This window comes from Rhizophagus irregularis, chromosome 16 (genome assembly GCF_026210795.1).
Source record: "Rhizophagus irregularis chromosome 16, complete sequence".
Taxonomy (NCBI): Eukaryota; Fungi; Glomeromycota; class Glomeromycetes; order Glomerales; family Glomeraceae; genus Rhizophagus; species Rhizophagus irregularis.
Genome location: NC_089444.1, coordinates 2,529,523 through 2,550,877, shown reverse-complemented (window position 1 = coordinate 2,550,877; position 21,355 = coordinate 2,529,523). Strand labels below are relative to the sequence as shown.

The 21,355-nt window shown below is 24.9% G+C and overlaps 4 protein-coding genes across 4 annotated transcripts; 1 reads left to right on the top strand and 3 right to left on the bottom strand.

Annotated features, from left to right (window-relative positions):
- Nucleotides 1–880: 880 nt before the first annotated feature.
- On the bottom strand, nt 881–2,062 carry OCT59_008315 (uncharacterized protein; the record flags this gene model as incomplete). Its single annotated transcript, XM_066142363.1, has 2 exons — nt 881–1,191; nt 1,291–2,062. 2 exons carry the CDS (start codon nt 2,060–2,062, stop codon nt 881–883), a joined length of 1,083 nt encoding a protein of 360 aa, XP_065999252.1.
- A 2,724-nt stretch (nt 2,063–4,786) lies between these two features.
- OCT59_008314 (uncharacterized protein) lies at nt 4,787–6,490 on the bottom strand (the record flags this gene model as incomplete). The annotated part of the gene is made up of 3 exons (XM_066142362.1): nt 4,787–4,817; nt 4,918–4,927; nt 5,008–6,490. The coding sequence occupies 3 exons, from the start codon at nt 6,488–6,490 to the stop codon at nt 4,787–4,789; spliced, it is 1,524 nt and encodes a 507-aa protein (XP_065999251.1).
- Nucleotides 6,491–8,356: 1,866 nt separating this feature from the next.
- OCT59_008313 (uncharacterized protein) lies at nt 8,357–15,120 on the top strand (the record flags this gene model as incomplete). Its single annotated transcript, XM_066142361.1, has 16 exons — nt 8,357–8,713; nt 8,783–9,178; nt 9,243–9,341; nt 9,459–9,641; nt 9,714–10,112; nt 10,184–10,570; nt 10,642–11,034; nt 11,105–11,488; nt 11,558–11,666; nt 11,736–11,941; nt 12,009–12,392; nt 12,464–12,898; nt 12,972–13,394; nt 13,776–14,153; nt 14,251–14,407; nt 14,843–15,120. The coding sequence occupies 16 exons, from the start codon at nt 8,357–8,359 to the stop codon at nt 15,118–15,120; spliced, it is 4,968 nt and encodes a 1,655-aa protein (XP_065999250.1).
- Nucleotides 15,121–16,123: 1,003 nt separating this feature from the next.
- Nucleotides 16,124–16,904, bottom strand: OCT59_008312 (uncharacterized protein; the record flags this gene model as incomplete). The annotated part of the gene is made up of 3 exons (XM_025311330.2): nt 16,124–16,231; nt 16,613–16,803; nt 16,871–16,904. The coding sequence occupies 3 exons, from the start codon at nt 16,902–16,904 to the stop codon at nt 16,124–16,126; spliced, it is 333 nt and encodes a 110-aa protein (XP_025172870.2).
- Between the last annotated feature and the right edge of the window lie 4,451 nt (nt 16,905–21,355).

Genomic DNA, 21,355 nt, shown 5'->3' with positions numbered 1-21,355 from the left:
ACTCCGTGAATAGACATTATAAAGAAAATTTCTCTTTTAAAATACAAAGAAATAAAAATGACAAATTTATTTTCTTCAAATTAATCGAAAACATAATCCCTTGGCTTTCAATAACGCAAATACAAATGGTTAACGGAAATGTTTTAATGTAGGTTGAAAATAGGGATGGCAACGGTCGGTCATGGTCGGTCATCGGTCGGTCATAACCGGTCAAGAACCTTTGACCGACCGACCGACCGTTTGACCGACCGTTTGACCGATCATTTTTTTTATATTTTCTCAGCGTTTTTATTAAGGAAATTGAAAAAACGTGCGAAAACGTTTTTTTTATTAAATTATTAATAAAAAACGTTTTCGCAACGTTTCTATTAAAATAATTAAAAAAACGTTGCGAAAACGTTTTATTTTAATTAAATTACTAATAAAAACGTTTTCGCAACGTTTTTTGTTAAAATAATTAAAACCGTTTGCGAAAAACGTTTTTTAAAATTAAATTATTAATAAAAAACGTTTTCGCGACGTTTTTTATTAAATTTTTCATAAAAAAATTTGGTCGGTCAAACGGTCGGTCAAACGGTCAGTTAAACGGTCGGTCAGAAGTCTTGACCGACCGATATCGGTCACGGTCATGACCGGTCATAATCGGTTAATGACCGTGACCGTTGCCATCCCTAGTTGAAAATATGAACCGGATAAAAAATGGTTTTATCACAAAATACACGAGATTGTAAATTACAACTTACTAGTACAACTATGTTTTGTGAACTTTTTATTATTATAAATAATTAAACTAGGAATTAAATTTGACTAAAGGTTTACTATGAATTGTCAATATAAATTTATTCGAATAATATACAAACGATTGTTCTTATTATGAACATTAATTAATTACTTTCTTGATACAGATACCATAAGGACGTAAATCTGCACCATCAGGCGAAATCCAATATTCACCAACTCCAGTTTCGCCTTTTGAAATTCTAATTAAATTATTTGGATTAACTCTATTTTGAAATACGACTCTATAATCATCACCATCATGATTGAATTTAGTAGCATATTGATACGCAACATCAATATCTGGAGTGGAATAAATTCCATGGCCAAATAAGAATCGTTTACCTTTACACAAGAGATAACCATCTTCAGCGATTGATTTGCAATTATTTTTTGCAGTTCCGTGATAAGAAACTATTTAAAAAAAGGTACAATATATAAAAAAATGATGATGAAAAAATTAATTAAATTGAAATATATTAATAGAAAAATATTTTAAATAACTGAACTTACCAGGCCATTCATTTTGTACCGAACATGTTGAATATTTTCTTTTACCAACGCCAAGCCAAGCATTGTCTTCATATTTATTAAGAACGTTAAGAGCAATTCTTTTCCAACCGCAAGGACGTTTATATTCAAAATTCCCTCTCATAAAAGTTAATCCATTATCATTTATATTTGTAAAATCATAATCATATTTTGGGTCAAGTTGATCCGGATGAATAAATAATGTATTACTAGGAGAATCAGCACATTTTAATCTCAATATATATATAGTAGATTCGCATTGTATATTACATTCAGCTAAAGTGGAATCGCCTTTAACTAGTAATCTACCGGCAAAAATTAATTTTTGTTGATTTGGAGGTATGCCATCAATAGTATGAATTTTCGTTTTTAACTGATCAATTGTTTCATCAAGATCAACAACTACAGTTATAGTTTTACCCGTTAATGTTTTAACGAATACACAGTTTTGTTTAGATAATCTGATGGGTGTTCTACGATTAACTAAAAATCTTCGGGGCAGTATTCTTGGTTTATAGTCATTATCATTTACGTTGTTAGTTGGAACTTTACCGCCAATTAAATGAGATTGATGAAGAGATATTTCATCCAATTGATTATTTCCAGAAAAACTGTTATTAGAAACTAACTGATTATTTCCAGGATTATTGTAATGAGGAATAAATGGATTATTTCCAGAATAATCATCATAAGGAACAATTGTGCTATTCGTAATAGCACTTAATGCTGCGGATAATAAAACTTGGTTTGACATTTTCTCGATTTTTTTTAATACGCGAAGAAAATAAAAAAAATAACGTTTATAACGTTTATTATTATTATTTTTTTTTTTAAAAAAAAAGGGGGTGTTAAAGGAAATTATGTTTCATTTAAATATTGTAATTAATCATTAAAGTATAAGAATGATCCTATTTTTAAAAGTTTTCTTTGTTTGGATTATCATGAAACCGAATGTTGTACCAAGCATTGTTATTATTAGAAAGATCATAAAAAGAAAAAACACAAAAGAGAAACATGATTTTTTATGCAAGATGAATTAACAGTGAAACCATACTTTATTTGGGTAACAAATTAAACCTGCATGTACAAGTATATCATGATTTAAAAACGTCCCTATGAGATCATCGACAACGTCGTACAAATATTTTCTAGACGTTTCATGCTTGTCTTTTAAAATACTATATATAGTTATTTTATTGTAAAAAATACTACATTAATATACCAAATATTTTTTTTGTTTATTGTTGGATCGTATTTGTTCTTAGAATTTTTTTATCATCCCTTTTAAACTTTTTGTAAAAATTGATAAAATCAAGCGTTAATTAATAACAAAGGTATTTAGATCATATCTTGCGATGATATACCCATTATTATCACTTGATGAACTTAATGATTTACTTTAAAAACCAGATTGTATTAAAAAAGAGAAAATAGTTTAGTTATTGTTGCCCAGTTATTGGGTGGATTTTGATCACGTGATCTTATTTCGTTGGAAACTTGGAATAACTTTTAATCGTAATAATTTAGTTAAAATTATTTCCTTCATTGTATTTAATGTTTGTGCGCGATTATTATTCTTTCTAAATGATTTTCAAAATGTGTTTTGAAGAAAGCAAAAGAGGTATTAAACAAAGAAAAACTTTGAATTGATTTATATAAGAAAGTCGTACGGCGTCAAATAATGATTTGATGAGCATAGTTTAGTCAACGCAAACCAACAAATAACATAATAACGTAAATAGTTTTTCATAACAAACCAAACATTTAATCTTAAAATCGATAACTAGGAAGATGTATATAGCTCGTGATATATTATTTATTAATTATTATTCGAATAAATTCGTAAATAGTTTTTTTTAAATTAAGAATTTAAATACAAACAAATCAAATGATTTAACATTTTGATGAAAAACTTTTGACGAACATTTAATTTTTTTTTATGTAATATTTAATACCATATATTATTTGTTTATTATCATGTGACATGATGACAACATTTGATTTTTATAATTTTGTCGTACAAAAATTTTTAAAAATTTAGTTAAAGCATATTTGTTTATTTTATAATTTACCTTACATTTCCCCACATTTTTTTTTTTGGTATTCCTAGTTGGTGACCTGTTGTAACAGCGAATTCAAAAATTCTTGATTAATAATTAATATAATTGATGTGTAACACTTGAAACACTTGAATATAATTGAGGAATTTCTTTGCTATTTAAATTTTTTTTTTAATACGTAATTCATTTCTTACGTAATATACTCTGTTTAAAAAATTCATTGTGAATTTGCGATACTTTATATGTCAATTTTATGGAGAATATATTTAAATAATATATTATTATGGCTTAAAATATATAAAGATATAATTACTGGAATAATTGATACTACAGTTTAAAAGGAATATTCGTTAGACCACCGAAATTATCTAACGCGAAATAAAATTACTGAATGGCGAGAAGCCGATATATTGTAAATTATAATGACTTATTTTTCTACAGGTTTCTTCTTTAATTCCAGTAAAAGATTATTTGAGTATAACATTTAAAAATTAATAATAACAAATTTAGGATTGTTTTTATTTGTATAACCGGTAATGTCCGGTACATCAAATTGAATCAAAGTTTTAACTTTTTGTTACTTCCAAATAATAAACTTTTATGCAAAATTGTTCTTTTTAAGATTAATTGCAAAATGTTTATCTATACATATCGTAAACTTACTGTAAACGACTTTTAATTAATTTAATTTCGCTAATACAAAGTAAATTTATTAATAAATTATTTAATTATTATCGGAGTAAAACAACCGAAACGTACTTGGCCACGTGCCACGCAATGATTTCTAGGTGTCACTTCTTTTTTAAATTATAAAATCTTCACTTAATTTTTAAAATAAAATATTTAAACATCTTATTTCACAAAGTTTTAGAGATCATTATTTAAAGAATTTTTCATTTACTAGCGATATAAGTATTATTTAAACAAAGGCTTAAAATATAAATGAAATAAAGCCATTTTAAGATGATGTGCAAGTTATCAATGAATCATTACTAACATCATCTTGAATAAAATTTGTAATCAAAAAGCTGACGTCAATATCACTAGATTTGAAGTTCACAGTAAATTAAGCATTACAAGGAGTATATAGTGAAGTAGTATGGTACGATATGATATAATAAGTAAGGTATTATTGCCAATCGTACCGAAATACTACCATAGGAATTATAATATCACATAAATAACCTTTTGATATGATTAATCACATTATAGTGAAAATTCCGAATTACAGAATGAATCTTGTTTTAAAAAGTGATTTTTTCAAAAAAAGAAACACAGGATTAAGAATTCAGGTAAAATTTACTGAAAACCGCTTAGCTGGCTGAATTTTAAATATTTTGAAACAATTAAATAAATCTTTAATGTAAATTTTTTTTTTAAGATATAAAAGCGTAATTTAAAGGACGTTGATATAGGTATTACATTTTATTAGGTGATTTCGTACCGTACCTATATTTATATACGTTAAAGATCAGCAAATGGAGAAAGCATAACTTCATACCTAAAAAGCAATAAGGTACAATATCGTAACAAATACACAAGAACATACCATAACCCGCCTAACATCATATTTTTAATAACATCAAAATTCAAATATGTCATTACACATTTTATTATTTTTACTATTTTTATTTATTACACATATATTGAATCCCATTGAAAATTATATTCTTTAATAAACCCATTTTCATATATTTTTCAATTATCATTATTACTTTTGGATCATAAATTTCACTATAATGTCCCATAATATTTAATGAAAGTAAATTTTGTGGATTATTATTAAATTTTTTCCAATTAATAAAATATTCTTCTAATCCTATTAATACTTTACAAGTTGATTTCAATTCTAATTTTATTTTTAATTCATGAAAATTTTTTGATGAATATTCTCCCAAAATACCAAATAATTTTTTACTACAAGTTATTTGATGAATTTGAACTAAAATACTTTCTAAAAATTGACAATTATTTAAAACCTTTTTTAATATAATTAATTCATCATCATTATCTTCAATAAAATTTAAATATAAATTTTTAATATTTGGACAATATTTTGATATTGCTAAATTTATTGATTTATTACCATCATTTATATAAAATTCTGTTAAATTTTTTCCATTAATTTCCAAAAAATTGGTTAAAAATTCAATTTTTGGAAATTCACATTTAAATCTTAAAATTTTTAATTTTGGAAAATTAATAAATTGAAGATTTTCAAAACCAAAAATATCTCCATTATTTGTATAATCAATCCATAAATTAATTTCTTGTAAATTTTTGAACATAGATATGAATGATAATGATTCGTTACACGTATATAATCCTATATTTGTAATTGTTAAAGATGATTTAACTAATGATGGAGTTAATACTCTTATTATCTTTTCATTACAATCATTTTTTAATTCTAAACTTTTTAAATTATTTTGTGAAGAAATTAAATCTGTTAACCCATCTGGAATATTAATCTTATGATACTTATTCGAATAAAGAAAGAATATAATTAATGATTGTATGTGATGACATATTTGTGATAATTGACTAAAAAATTCAGGAGAAATATTTGTATCACATCTTAATTCTACAAGATCCTTTAAACAGATTTTTGTTCCAGGTGAATAAATAAATTCAACATTACTATCAATGCAAAAAGAATAATCCAATGATTTTAATGATGTAACTTGATTCATAAACATTTTTAATATTTCTTGTATTAATAAATGGTATCCATGATTAAATACTCCTAAAATATTTATTTGTTTAAATACAATTGCCCAATTAATCAATTCCTTGATTTTAACATATGAAATGACTTTACAAAATGATGGATAATTAAATAATGCATGTTTTTCTGTAAAATTAATAAAATTAATTCCACTATTACGTAAACGTTCCATTGATTCTTTAGTAAGAAAAGTAATTAACATATTAAAAATTGATAATCTCGTTTTAGGTTCATAATTATTATTTTGAAAATTCCAAACATCCTTCCATAAAATTTCAACTGCAACTTTACAATAAAGTCGATTAACTAACAAACATGAATATAAAGTAGTTTTATCATCTTCTAAATATTCAAATATATTATTAAGACATTCTGTGGGAAGTTGACTAGACATTGTATTGTGATATACTTGATATTTTTCGAGGAAAAAAAAAAAAATAATAATTTTTTTACTCGGCGTATAAAACTGTTACGAATTTATCTATTTTAATTGCCCTTGTTTTACATATTTGGTTAGTGTAATTTTAATTACCCTTGTTTTACATATTTGGGTAGTGTAAAATTTATTTATCCAATCATGCCAATCATATTGGTCAAGTTGTATAACGCACAATTTAACCAATTTATTATTATGAAGCGCAGGTAGTACCCGGATTTATGTTACTCGATTATGTTAATCAACTGCGGTGATTGCAACACAACGAATCATATTTACAAGATTGTGACTATTAACATACTAACGTTAAAGAGTCGATTAAATAATAATCCATTCTATCTATCAGAAAATCAGAATAGTTTTATGTTGTTATCATTTCTTTTGAACCCATATCAACAGTTGAGAAATACTGTATAGCTAACTGTATTATTCGCCAAATATTTATTGGCTAAATCAGCACGCCTTTCGTATTAATACTATCAAGTTATACTTATTGAGTTATATTATTAGCGGCACAAATAGTAAATGGACTTAACCGAGCAAATTATCATACCAAAAAACAAACAAATTCATCCTACAATTTCTATTTTCGTAATATAGTATTGAATCAAACTGAAAAGTCGTTTAATAAAATTAACTAGTATTGAATCATATCATATGTAGATTTTTAGTACACCATGAAAATTCTGACCAACTTTATATATTGGTGATTAAAGTGATAGCATAATCAAATAAAATTCTTCTAACTTTAATCCGTAAAAAATAACCAATAAAATGAGATATAGCACATAGATCATTGAAATTACGTCTAAAATTATTTGTTATTAATACAACCATACTAATAAAAGGATTACATTTCATAATTTTGTTTCACAAAATGATACTGACGAAATTCGTAGCATAGACAAAGAGTTTTTCTTTTCTCAATTTTGGTCATTTCGAACAATCAGAGGACCAATATCGAAATGCCAAAAATAATGAAATTCTTTTCGTTGTTAAATATGAAATGTCGATCAAATGATCAGCGTTCATAAGACATTCGACCAGTCATTTTTTTTTTTATATTTTTCACGATAATGGCCGAAAAACGGAGAACAAATTCCTGATTGCCGATCATCCGGACCGGTTTAATCGCAGAAAATCCCCTGGAATTCCATGACGATCTACGCCTGAGCCGGGTCCGGATCACGTTGCGCCGTTGCGGCTAATTATTTTTCGGCTAACTACACCATTATTTTTTCATTTTTTCACGCTCGTTATTATAAAATTTTTAATAAGGTATGTAACATAATAAAATAAACCAAGTTGATAAAGGAATCGAAAATATTGGTTTAAATTTTAATTATATTTTTTAGTTCTTTATACTAAATCACTAAATTTTAATAATAATGCCCAAGGTCTAAAAAATGTAAGTTAATTAGATAAATTTCATATCATAATCCACACCGTAATATCATAAAATAATAAAATAGGCAAATTTTATATATTAACTATATATTAACATTAAAATATGATTCAAGTATGATTCAAAGTTAAAGAAGTTTTTTCTTAATTTATTATACAATACATGATGCGAAGCGTGATTTTGTTATTAATATTAAAGGAATTTGTATAATGTTATGAAAAAAATTTAATAAGAAAAAAAATTTTTTTCAAATAATTGTGACTATGATCGACATCGAATATTACCAAGAAAGCTTCATTACGTAATACTTACATAAGTAATTTTTTGCCAATTGTTGTGTTACCTATTACTTGTACGTTACATAGTTTATTATAAATAAAGATTTTTTTTTTGAAAAAATTTTTGAGCTTTTGAAAACAATGTTTCCTCAAAATATACCTTTAACAGAAGATAATATTCTGGAATATTTAGAAACCAATTTTACAAATTGGACCAGCGGAAATGAAAAAATTAATAGTTTCATTAAAGGAAGACAATTAAAAATAAATGTCTATGACTATAATGATATAGTGCTTGAATGGATACCATACAATCAGCTTAATGGAATTGAAGAGAAAGGTAAAAATGGTCTTACAACAGTATATTCAGCAATATGGAAGGATGGTCCATTATACAAGTTGTTGAATGGTAATGATTACACAAGAGATTCAAATAAAAAAGTTGCTTTAAAATGCTTACATAATTCACAAGAATCTATTGATTTTTTAATAAATGAGGTATGAAATTCTTTAATTATTTAAAAATGTTTATTTTAATATATTTACATATCCTTTATTTATATTTAGGCTAAAAAATATTCAACAAACCATAGAGCAATTCAAGTATTGTATGGAATATCTCAAAATCCAGATACAGGAGATTTTATTTTTGTTCAAAGCTATACTATAAATTTGACAAATTGGATTAGTGGAAATGAAAAAATTGATGATTTCATTCAAGAAAGGCAATTAAAAATAAATGACCATGATGATACTATAGTGCTTGAATGGATATCATATAATCAGTTTAATGAAATTAAAGAGACAGGCAAAAATGGTCTTAAAACAATATATTCAGCAATATGGAAGGATGGTCCATTCTATAAGTATAGTAATAGTAGTTATACAAGAGACTCAAATAAAGAAGTTGCTTTAAAATGTTTACATAATTCACAAGAATCCATTGATTCTTTAATAAATGAGGTATGAAATTTCTTAAGTATTTTTTTTAATTAATATATTTACAATCTCTTTTATTTATATTTAGGCTAAAAAATATTCAACAAGCTATAGAGCATTTCAAGTGTTGTATGGAATATCCCAAAATCCAGATACAGGAGATTATATTTTTGTTCAAAATTATATAGTAAACTTGACAAATCGGATTAGTGGAAATGAAAAAATTGATAATTTCATCCAAAAAAGGCAATTAAAAATAAATGACTATAATGATATAGTACTTGAATGGATACCATATAACCAGTTTAATGAAATTGAAGAGTTAGGCAAAAATGATCTTATAACAGTATATTCAGCAATATGGAAGGATGGTCCATTATATAAGAAGCATTGGCAGGATAAAAATTATACAAGAGATTCAACTAAAGAAGTTGTTTTAAAATGTTTACATAATTCACAAGAATCCATTGATTCTTTAATAAATGAGGTATTAAATTTCTTCAAATATTTAAATACTTTTTTAGATAATATATTTACAATCTCTTTTATTTATAATTAGGCTAAAAAATATCCAACAAGAATTAGAGCATTTCAATTATTGTATGGAATATCCCAAAATCCAGATACAGGAGATTATATTTTAGTTCAAAATAATTCTATAAATTTAGTAAAATGGATCAGTGGAAATGAAAAAATTGATGACTTCATTCAAGGAAGGCAATTAAAAATAAATGGCTATAATGATATAATACTTGAATGGATACCATACAACCAGTTTGATGAAATTAAAGAATTAGGCAAAAATAGTCTTATAACGGTATATTCAGCAATATGGAAGGATGGTCCACTATATAAGAAGTATTGGCAGGATGAAAGTTATACAAGAGATTCAACTAAAGAAGTTGCTTTAAAATGTTTACATAATTCACAAGAATCCATTGATTCTTTAATAAATGAGGTATGAGATTTCTTCAAGTATTTAAATACTTTTTAATTAATATATTCACAATCTCTTGTATTTATATTTAGGCTAAAAAATATTCAATAAATCATAATGCATTTCAAGTATTGTATGGAATATCTCAAAATCCAGATACAGGAGATTATATTTTGGTTCAAAATAATTATATATGGACAAGTGAAAATGAAAAAATTGATGACTTCATTCAAGAAAGGCAATTAAAAATAAATAACTATGATGATATAGTATTTGAATGGATACCATACAACCAGTTTAATGAAATTAAAGAGACAAGTAAAAATGGTTTTATAATAGTATACTCTGCAATATGGAAGGATGGTCCATTATATAAAAAATATAACCAGAGTAATAATTATACAAGAGATTCAAATAAAGAAGTTGCTTTAAAATGTTTATATAATTCACAAGAATCCATTGATTCTTTAATAAATGATGTATGAAATTTCTTCAAATATCTAACTGTTTTTATTAATTAATATATTTACAATCTCTTATTTATATTTAGGCTAAAAAATATCCATCAAATCATAAAGCATTTCAAGCATTGTATGGAATATCTCAAAATCCAGTTACAGGAGATTATATTTTAGTTCAAAATAATTCTATAAATTTAGTAAAATGGATTAGTGGAAATGAAAAAATTGATGACTTCATTCAAGGAAGGCAATTAAAAATAGATGACTATGATGATATAGTGCTTGAATGGATACCATACAATCAATTTAATGAAATTAAAGAGATAGGCAAAAATAATATTGTAACAGTACATTCAGCAATATGGAGGAATGGTCCATTATATTGTCAGTATAATAATGAATATACAAGAGATTCAAATACAAAAGTTTCTTTAAAATGTTTACATAATACACAAAAATCCATTGATTCTTTAATAAATGAGGTATGAAATTTCTTCAAATACTTATACTTTTTTAATTAATATATTTTCAATCTCTTTTATTTATATCTAGGCTAAAAAATATCCAACAAATCATAATTCATTTCAAGTATTGTATGGAATATCTCAAAATCCAGATACTGGAGATTATATTTTAATTCAAAATAATTATATATGGATAAGTGAAAATAAAAAAATTGATGACTTTATTCAAAGAAGGCAATTAAAAATAAATAACTATAATGATATAGTGCTTGAATGGATACCATACAACCAGTTTAATGAAATTAAAGAGACAGGCAAAAATGGTCTTATAACAGTATATTCAGCAATATGGAAGGATGGTCCATTATACAAGGAGAATAGCTTGAGTAATTATACAAGAGATTCAAATAAAGAAGTTGCTTTAAAATGTTTACATAGTTCACAAGAATCCATTGATTCTTTAATAAATGAGGTATAAAATTCTTTCAAATATTTAAATACGTTTTAGTCAATATATTTACAATCTCTTATTTATATTTAGACTAAAAAATATCCATCAAATCATAAAGCATTTCAAGCATTATATGGAATATCTCAAGATCCAAATACAAGAAATTATATTTTTGTTCAAAATAATTATATATGGGAAAGTGGAAATGAAAACATTGATGAATTCATCTAAGAAAGGCAATTTAAAATAAATGACTATGATGATATAGTTCTTGAATGGATACCATACAATCAATTTAATAAAATCAAAGAAATAGACAAAAATAGTGTTATAACAGTATATTCAGCAATATGGAAAGATGGTCCATTATATAAGAAATATAGTTATAGTAATTATACAAGAGATCATAACAAAGTGGTTTCTTTAAAATGTTTACATAATTCACAAGAATCCATTGATATTTTAATAAATGAGGTATGAAATTTCTTCAAATATTTAAATACTTTTTAGTTAATATATTTACAATTTCATTTATATCTAGGCTAAAAAATATCTAACAAATCATAATTCATTTCAAGTATTGTATGGAATATCTCAAAATCCAAATACTGAAGATTATATTTTAGTTCAAAATAATTATATATGGATAAGTGAAAATAAAAAAATTGATGACTTTATTCAAAGAAGGCAATTAAAAATAAATAACTATAATGATATAATACTTGAATGGATACCATATAATCAGTTTAAAGAAATTAAAAAGACAGGCAAAAATGACCATATAACAGTATATTCAGCAATATGGAAGGATGGTCCATTATACAAGAAATATAGTTATGATAGTTATTCAAGAGATCCAAACAAAGAAGTTGCTTTAAAATGTTTACATAATTCACAAAAATCCATTGATTCTTTAATAAATAAGGTATGAAATTTCTTCAAATATTTAAATACTTTTTAGTTAATATATTTACAATCTCTTTTATTTATATTTAGGCTAAAAAATATCTAATAAAACATGAAGTATTTCAAGTATTATATGGAATATCTCAAAATCCAGATACAGGAGATTTTATTTTTGTTCTAAGTAATACTATAAACTTGACAAATTGGATTAGTGGAAATGAAAAAATTGATGACTTCATTCAAGAAAGGCAATTAAAAATAGATGACCATGATGGTGATATATATGACTCTGATAATAATATTATCTATGATAATACAGTGCTTGAATGGATACCATACAATCAGTTTAATGAAATTAAAGAGACAGGCAAAAATGGTCTTATAACAGTATATTCAGCAATATGGAAGGATGGTCCATTATTTTATAATAAGCAGTATGAAAATTATACTAGAGATTCAAATAAAGAAGTTGCTTTAAAATTTTTACATAATTCACAAGAATCCATTGATTCTTTAATAAATGAGGTATGGAATTTCTTTAAAATATTTAAATATTTTTTTTAATTAATATTTACAATCTCTTTTATTTTATATTTAGGCTAAAAAATATTCAACAAAAACATATGCATTTCAAGTATTGTATGGAATATCTCAAAATCCAGATTCAGGAGATTTTATTTTTATTCAAAATAATTGTATATGGACAAGTGGAAATAAAAAAATTGACGAGTTCATTCAAGAAAGGCAATTAAAAATAAATGACCATGATGTTGATATATATGACTCTGATAATGATATTATCTATGATGATATAGTGCTTGAATGGATACCATACAATCAGTTTAATGAAATTAAAGAGACAGGCAAAAATGGTCTTATAACTGTATATTCAGCAATATGGAAGGCTGGTCCATTATACAAAAAGAATAAAAAGAGTAATTATACAAGAGATTCAAATAAAGAAGTTGCTTTAAAATGTTTTCATAATTCACAAGAATCCATTGATTCTTTAATAAATGAGGTATGACATTTCTTTAAATATTTAAATACTTTTTTTAAATTAAGGATATGTTTTTTTCGCACCTGCGATATGTCGCATCTTCCTTTTTTGGTAATTTTTATATATTAATTATGTTGATCATTTTTATCACGTGACTTCGTTAAGATTTCCCATTTTTAAAAAAACCTGGCATGAGACCTTATGCACTTACTATATACTATAAGAAACCTTATACTATGCGTATTTTTGACCGCTCTGCAAGTTTTTTTTAATATATCAAAAAGGAATCAGAATGCCATTTTTGACTTTTATATGTGACATATTATAGGGGTGCGACATAACGCAGGTGTAATAAAAAACAAAACCCTTAAATTAATATATATATTCTTATATTTACATTAGGCTAAAAAGTATCCAACAAAGTATAAAGCTTTTCAAGTATTATATGGAATATCCAAAAATCCAGATACAGAAGATTATATTTTGGTTCTTATCTGGTCAAGTGGAAATGAAATAGTTGATGATTTCATTCTAGAAAGGCAATTAAAAATAAATGACTATAATGATATGATAGTATTTGAATGGATACTATACAGTCAGTTTAATGATATTAAGGAAATAGGTAAAGGTGGTTTTTCTACAGTATATTCAGCAGAATGGAAGAATGGTCCATTAGAATTTGATGTGGATAAACAAATCTACAAAAGGAATCCAAATAGAATAATTGCTTTGAAATGTTTGTATAATTCCCAAAGTATTACTGATAAATTTTTAAATGAGGTATGAAACTTTTTTAAAAGAATCACTATAATATAATAATCATTTTATTTAAGCATAAATGTAATAATTATTTTTTAATATCAATGTATTTTAATAGGTTAAAGAATACTCAATAAACAAAAGTAGTAATATTCTTAATATATATGGAATATCTCAAAATCCAGATACAAAAGAATATATTATGGTTCTCCAATATGCAAAAGATGGAAATTTTAATCATTGGATAAATAAAAACTATAAATATTTTAATTGGGGTGATAAACTATCTGCATTACTTAATATTATTAAGGGTCTTAAAGAAATTCATCAAAGAAATTTAGTTCATCGTGATTTTCATACAGGAAATATATTATTTTTAAATTTCATAAATAATTTTAGTAATTGTGTATTAATTTCAGATATGGGATTATGTGGAGAAGTTGATAATATAGATGAAACAAAAATTTATGGAGTTATGCCTTATGTGGCTCCTGAAGTATTAAGAGGAAAGTCTTATAAACAAGCAGCAGATATCTATAGTTTTGGTATGATAATGTATTTTGTAGCAACTGGAAGACAACCTTTTGGTCATCGTGCACATGATTTTGATTTGGCATTAGATATTTGTGAAAAAGGAGTTAGACCTGAAATAAGTGAGTCAGAAGCACCAAATTATTATATTGATTTAATGAAAAAGTGTTGGAATTTAGACAAAAATGATAGACCAAATATTTCTGAGATTGATAAATTAATCACATTATTTCATGAGTCATATTTTGGGGAATTATATATTGTAGAAAATGAAGAAATTGAAATACAATTTAGGCAAGCAGAAGAATATAGAAGAGCAAATCTTTTATCCACTGAAAATTACCAAATAGTTACCCATCCACAAGCTATTTATACATCTCGATTACTTAATCCTATTACAAAGGATCTTAATTCTCAATCTTTGGATGATTGTGCACTCCCAATTAGTTTCAAATGATATACAATGGAGTATAGGAGAATAAAACTTTGTTTAACATTTAATATACTATATGTATAACTGCTATTTTATAGGAATTTACAATTATATATAGCTTTGTCCAACACTGTATATGGATATGTAATATTTTTTTACATGAATAAAATCAGTTTGTAATTGGACATTAAATATGATATTATTTTTTCTGATGTAGTAAACAAATTCTGGTAATTTTGACACTTTGATAAAATATTCTTCAAATAAAACTTTCCACCACATTTATAAAAATGTTGTACAAAAATAATACAATATTTTAAAATATTACAATAGTACTTTATGTAAACTGAGCTTTTTTGGTATAATTTTATTATCAAATTGGCTGGCTTAAGCAACTAAAAGGTTTGAAACTCAAGCAGGATAAGTAATAATAAAAAATAAATCAGCTTAAAATTAAATTTCTATTAATAAATATCATTTGTAGCTTCCATTAAAGGCTTCTAAAATGTATAAGATATTGCAAATCTTTTATAATAAGTTAATTATTATTTATGTAAATTTCAAATTACAAATTTTCATATTTTCCCAAGAAAATGTTAAAAAATCACTCATCACTACCGCACCAGCACTAGCAAATATTGGCGGGTATCATGCCATGTTTAATTCTGCCTAAAATTTTACCCTAATTCTGGTAAGATTGCAATCATTAGTGGTTATATTTAGCAATACTCGTTTTATTTAAAAAAAAAAGTATGGATAAAAGACAGATTTTTCGTTTTGATATTTCTCTTGCAAGACGTACAATACAATATTTGAAATTCAAATCTGTGCCACATAATTTACTCGATTTTTTATTTTCATATTTAAACTTTAGCGTATAGATTAATAATATTTAATTTTGAAATTAATATTATCACTTACTACTTAAATTTTTTAAAAGGAAACGAAAATGCACTACAGCAATGGAAAAGATAGTATTGAATTCGTTTTACAGAATTCTACAATAGTAAGTAAATCTGGAAATTATTTAACTATTATCAGAGATTGCATGATATATAATACTCACCTTCTTACGCTCATTAATCACTTTCTTCCAGTATGCACTCAAACCATTGCCATCTCGCTCAAATTTTACCTGTTGTAAGAAGAATAAAGAATAATGTTAATAGTGTGACTTTATTTAGTAATAAGGAAAAGTGCATAGTCGATCCCTCCCCCAGAATCAACAGACCCTTATTAACTACAAAGTTATGACGCCCAAATTAAGAACGCCTGGAGTAGGACCGTACCAGTATCAAAACCCAGTAATTCTCCCGATCAGCATTATAGGTAACCGGGAGTTACCATCACTTTGCAAAATAAAAAATCAAAAAGAACCTTATCATTAGCAAAGTTATGGCGCCTAAATTAAGAACACCTGGAGTAGGACCGTACCAGTATCAAAACCCAGTAATTCTCCCGATCAGCATTATAGGTAACCGGGAGTTGCCATCAATTTTGCAAAATAAAAACACACCTTTTCCCTTATATCTGCAAAATCATTTGGATATAACTCTTTTGCTTCTTTCAAATATCGTTTGGCCCATACAGCATCCATACGATTCCAATTGTCCAATATTGGTGATGAATGGACAATTACATCTTGGTGGAGAAGCAGAAAACCGCGATAAGACAAATTCTTCTGCTCTTTAAGGTAAGAGCTAAGTTCTGGAAAGTCAAATAGATTGATTAAACTTCAAGATAAAAATATAAGATTGTTGAAAACAAGACCCACCATCATAACCATTATATAACTCAGGTTTATCCATATTAGATTAATACGAGAAGAGAATTTTTAAGTTAGTAGTCTTTGATAAGTAAACACTGAGACTTTTAAAAGGATGGATCGCGTAGGTTTATATTATTATGAAGATGGAATACTAATTACGTAAATGTGTCATATGTGTTTGACTTTTGATCATTCACATGTGGTTAACAGATTTATTAAATCATTATTACGAAAAATAGATGAACTTCCGATGTATTATCTCAGAATAAAAATGATTATCAATTAATATGAGATGAGCGTACGAGATGGCCGAGACATTATGTCAGAAATAGCTTAGTAAACGGTAAAGTTTTTTCAATGAAATCGCTTCGTTTTGGTTTTACTTAACTACTTAGTTTTGGTGTCAGCACGATCATTTGATAAATATTTTTTTTTCTCTACCGGTACCGTTCTATCATCATCTTTCGTAAGGTCAGATTCTCTTAACAGATTAGCATCACTAAAGATCTACAAAGATCATCACTAAAAATTCACTGAAGATCTACAAAGATTAAGATCTCCGAGTCTACTATATTAGAAAAAACCAGATTTAGTTGATCCAAGTTTACGTGCTGAAAATGTTTTTTTCGCGTTTCGATGGTTTTGTTTATATGGATAACGAAACCTATTTAGGCGAAATATAGTTTCGGCATCCATTTATTTTTTCAAATTCCGAAGCTTGCATAACCAAAAGTTATTTTGATAAATTAACATCGTGTAATGAACTTCTTGTAAATATTTTGATGTCGACCATATCAATAAAAAATTATTCGAAACGAAAATTTTTTCTGGCTAAATTTTTTATATCTATATGTAAATTCTTTTTTAATATTTAGACAATAAATACTCATTTTACATCATGTAATAATATGTGTTTACGAGTTAAAAAATCCTCTAACTTTGAAATTACATTGAAATATTTGAATAACAAAGTCACAACATTAATTAAAACCACACTATCTAGAGTCTTTAACTTAAGTCAATACATCATATTTATATGTAATTTATTATTTTATAATATTATGTGACTGATTTTATGAAATTTATCTAATTAACTTACATTTTTTAGATTCGGTCACTATTAATTGAAATTTAATGTAAGGAATTAAAAAAATGTATATAATTTAACTTAAAACAATATTTTTGAATCCTTTATCAACTTGGTTTATTATTTACTATGTACATAACTTATTAATTTTTATAAAAATGGTAAACCGAGCGTGAATTTGATAAAAAAAAAATGGTTGATCGAACGGTCTCATGATCGCTGATCGAGATCGATTTCAAAATGGCAAAAAAAAAAATGGAAATGTATTATTTGGGTATTTTGATTGGTCGAATAGACTAAAATTGTTAAAAAAAAAATTTATTTTTAATTTCTTATCAATATAACTATTAGTGTAAGAGAATTCAAGTTTTCCCGGCCGTTCATCTTTTTTAATAATAATAGAAAAGGATCTTGTATAATATGTTTACGTTATCATGAAAGAATTAACAATAATGTTTATAAATCTGTACATGACTCTAAACATAAGTTCAATAATTTACAGTATGTTCTACGTTTCTATTGGTTCTTTTTTACGGATTAAAGTTAGATTTTTATTTTTATCACTTAATAAAATTTGGCCTTTCATGTATGGATGTATTAATTTTTTGTAATACGATATTCCTTAATTAGGTTAGCGGGAGTTTTATTTATTGTAACCATATTAGTAAAAATGATTTTGGTTTCACAATTGGTTGAATTACACAATTTGGTTTCACAAATGATCAAAGCAATTTTTAACGTGAAAATTAATAAAATTATTGAAGTGCAATATAGAAAATTTAAATAATTTAAATAATTTAGTAATTAAATATTTTTTTAAAGGAATTTTTTTTTAAAAAAAAAAATGATGCACACGAAAATTAAATGAGATAAAATAAAATGCATGTATTGATAATATGTGAAAATTAAAAATAATGAATGAAAATAATATGTAAATTTGAAATTAATTTTATTTTTATTAAAGAAAATTTTGCGTTGTCAAAACACGTTTCTATTTTTGCAGTTACTGTATTAATATTAAAGTAGTCATGGTTTTACGTTGCTAATAAGTAGTCTTAACTAATATTAAGAAAAAATTTTTCATCATTTTTAATCTTTCTTTTTTCGGTAGCTTTTTTTTGGACCGAATTCTTTTTTCGGTCATTTTTTAGACCCTTCTTTTTTAATAATCACAAATTCACAATATTTTATTGGGACTTATTTTTTAATTGAACTTTTTTTTAATATATAATATTTCTTTTTTCAGTTTTTAAAACCGAGAATTTAATAATTTTTTCTTACTATTTTTTTTTTAACTGAATTTTTAATATTTATAATCTATACTAATATTTTTATACATATATATTTTCATTTTATTTTTATACATATTTTTTTATTGACTTATATATGTTTTCAATATAACATATGTATAGGTATATTATTATTTATTACTTGAATCTAGAATCGATTGGATCGATGCCGCGGTGCTGCGGTAAGCGCCTTTCTTCCGATTTTCATTTTTAATAATTTTTTTCTTATTATTATACTAATTTTTTTTCTATTTTTTTTCATTCTTAATAAAAGTAAACAAAGAGTCACAAATGGTGACATATTGTATATTATATGCGAAAAGAGTTTAGTAACGTGTTTTTTAATGAAACTAGTTTTTTTGTAAATAAATACCTGGAAGTCTATCGAAATTTTGAAAAAATAGATCGAGGTCTCAATAAAGCCAAAAAAAAACCATGCTTTTTCTAAAACATATGACAAAAATTAGGTTAAATATAGAAACAGTCAAACTTTTATTAAGAAAAATAGCTTTCTTTCTTCGGTGTTATTTGTAGATTATTATAATAGAAAATTCTCTTTTAGCATCAAATTGTATGAAATTTATGAAATTGTAATACTTTTTGACTGACAATTCATAGGATCTCTTACTATAATATTCCAAAATGATGAAATGAAAATGACTAAATATTAAATTTTTTTTAAAGCATAACTTTTTCACTCTTTGATTATTTTACATCAGATAAAAAAAATCGCAAATTTAACTTTAGAACTCTCGTTAAGCTTCACAAATTTTTTTCACGTAATAATCGCTATAAAAAGCATTTTTAATCTTTAAAATAAATAATTAAAAATAATGTCCAAAAAATAATTTATTCTTACATTAAACTTTTGCGTAATACTAATTCATATTTATGGTTATATTATTGACTGACAGGATATCCTTTTTGATAAAATAAATTTCTTCCTTTTAAACTTTTATAATAAAACTGTTATCTACCATCAAAAACGAATTAATTTATGCAACAGTAATTTGTTTATTGAATGTATTATTCATACCAATAATATGAATTTTAAAATCAAACATGTGAAAATTGTAAAGAACGTTTAGTTATATAATAGTACTTGACATAAATTTTTACAAATTGAACAACTGGAAATGATATAACAATTTAATACAAAAATGTCAAATCATTATATATAGTTAAATGGATTCTATACAATTATTTAAAAAATATAATTTATAAATAGACATTATGAACTTGGACTAGAACTTGGACTAGTACTTGAGTAACTTGAGTTAATTTGAGTCAAGCCCCTTAAATGTAAAATGAATACAAACATTTTTTTTTTTTTAAAAAAAAAATATTTATTCACTTTTATGATAAAATCATTAAAAAAAAAATTTTTTCTATTTTTTTTAAAAAATCAGATCGGGAGTTTCATTTAAAAAAATCGAAATAGTAAGTTGATACAAAATTAAATGATAACATTATTAATATTTATAATTATGAAAAATTAAAAGTTAAAAAAAATTAAATTTATAAAATCGTAGTGCCGTAGTAAACTCGTGTAGTTTACTAGTGAATCATGTGGCGATTTCTTATACTATTTTGTCTCTTTTATTTGTATTTTATGGAAACTTTTCCACTTACGCTTATTTGTTCCTTCAAGTTGTCATACAATAATTTGTAAAGGAAAAATGAAAATTTGGATAGTTCCATTTTTGAGAAGACTGTAGATCTAGCGTTATGAAAATTGAGAAGCAAGTTAGATATAAATTTTTTATAAACTATTGAAAAGCACAAATATTTTTGTTTTTGTCTTCAATTTCTTGCAGGAAATATATCAATACGAAAAATTTGTCTTACAATATGTGATTAGTTGAAATCTAGTAGTAGTCAGCCGTTGCTTTGAACCGGGATCAATGAGTTTGTTTAAATAAAAAAGTTTAGTATTATAATGTAATTCTAAGTAAATTAAAGATGGTTACAGTAGTTTTTTGTTTATATTTAAGAATTTAATATTATTAGATATTAATTAGTTGACAAAGAATAATAAAATAATATGTATTAAATTATATTTATAATATTAGGATGATATAAATTATATTTACAATTTACAATAATGTAGTTATT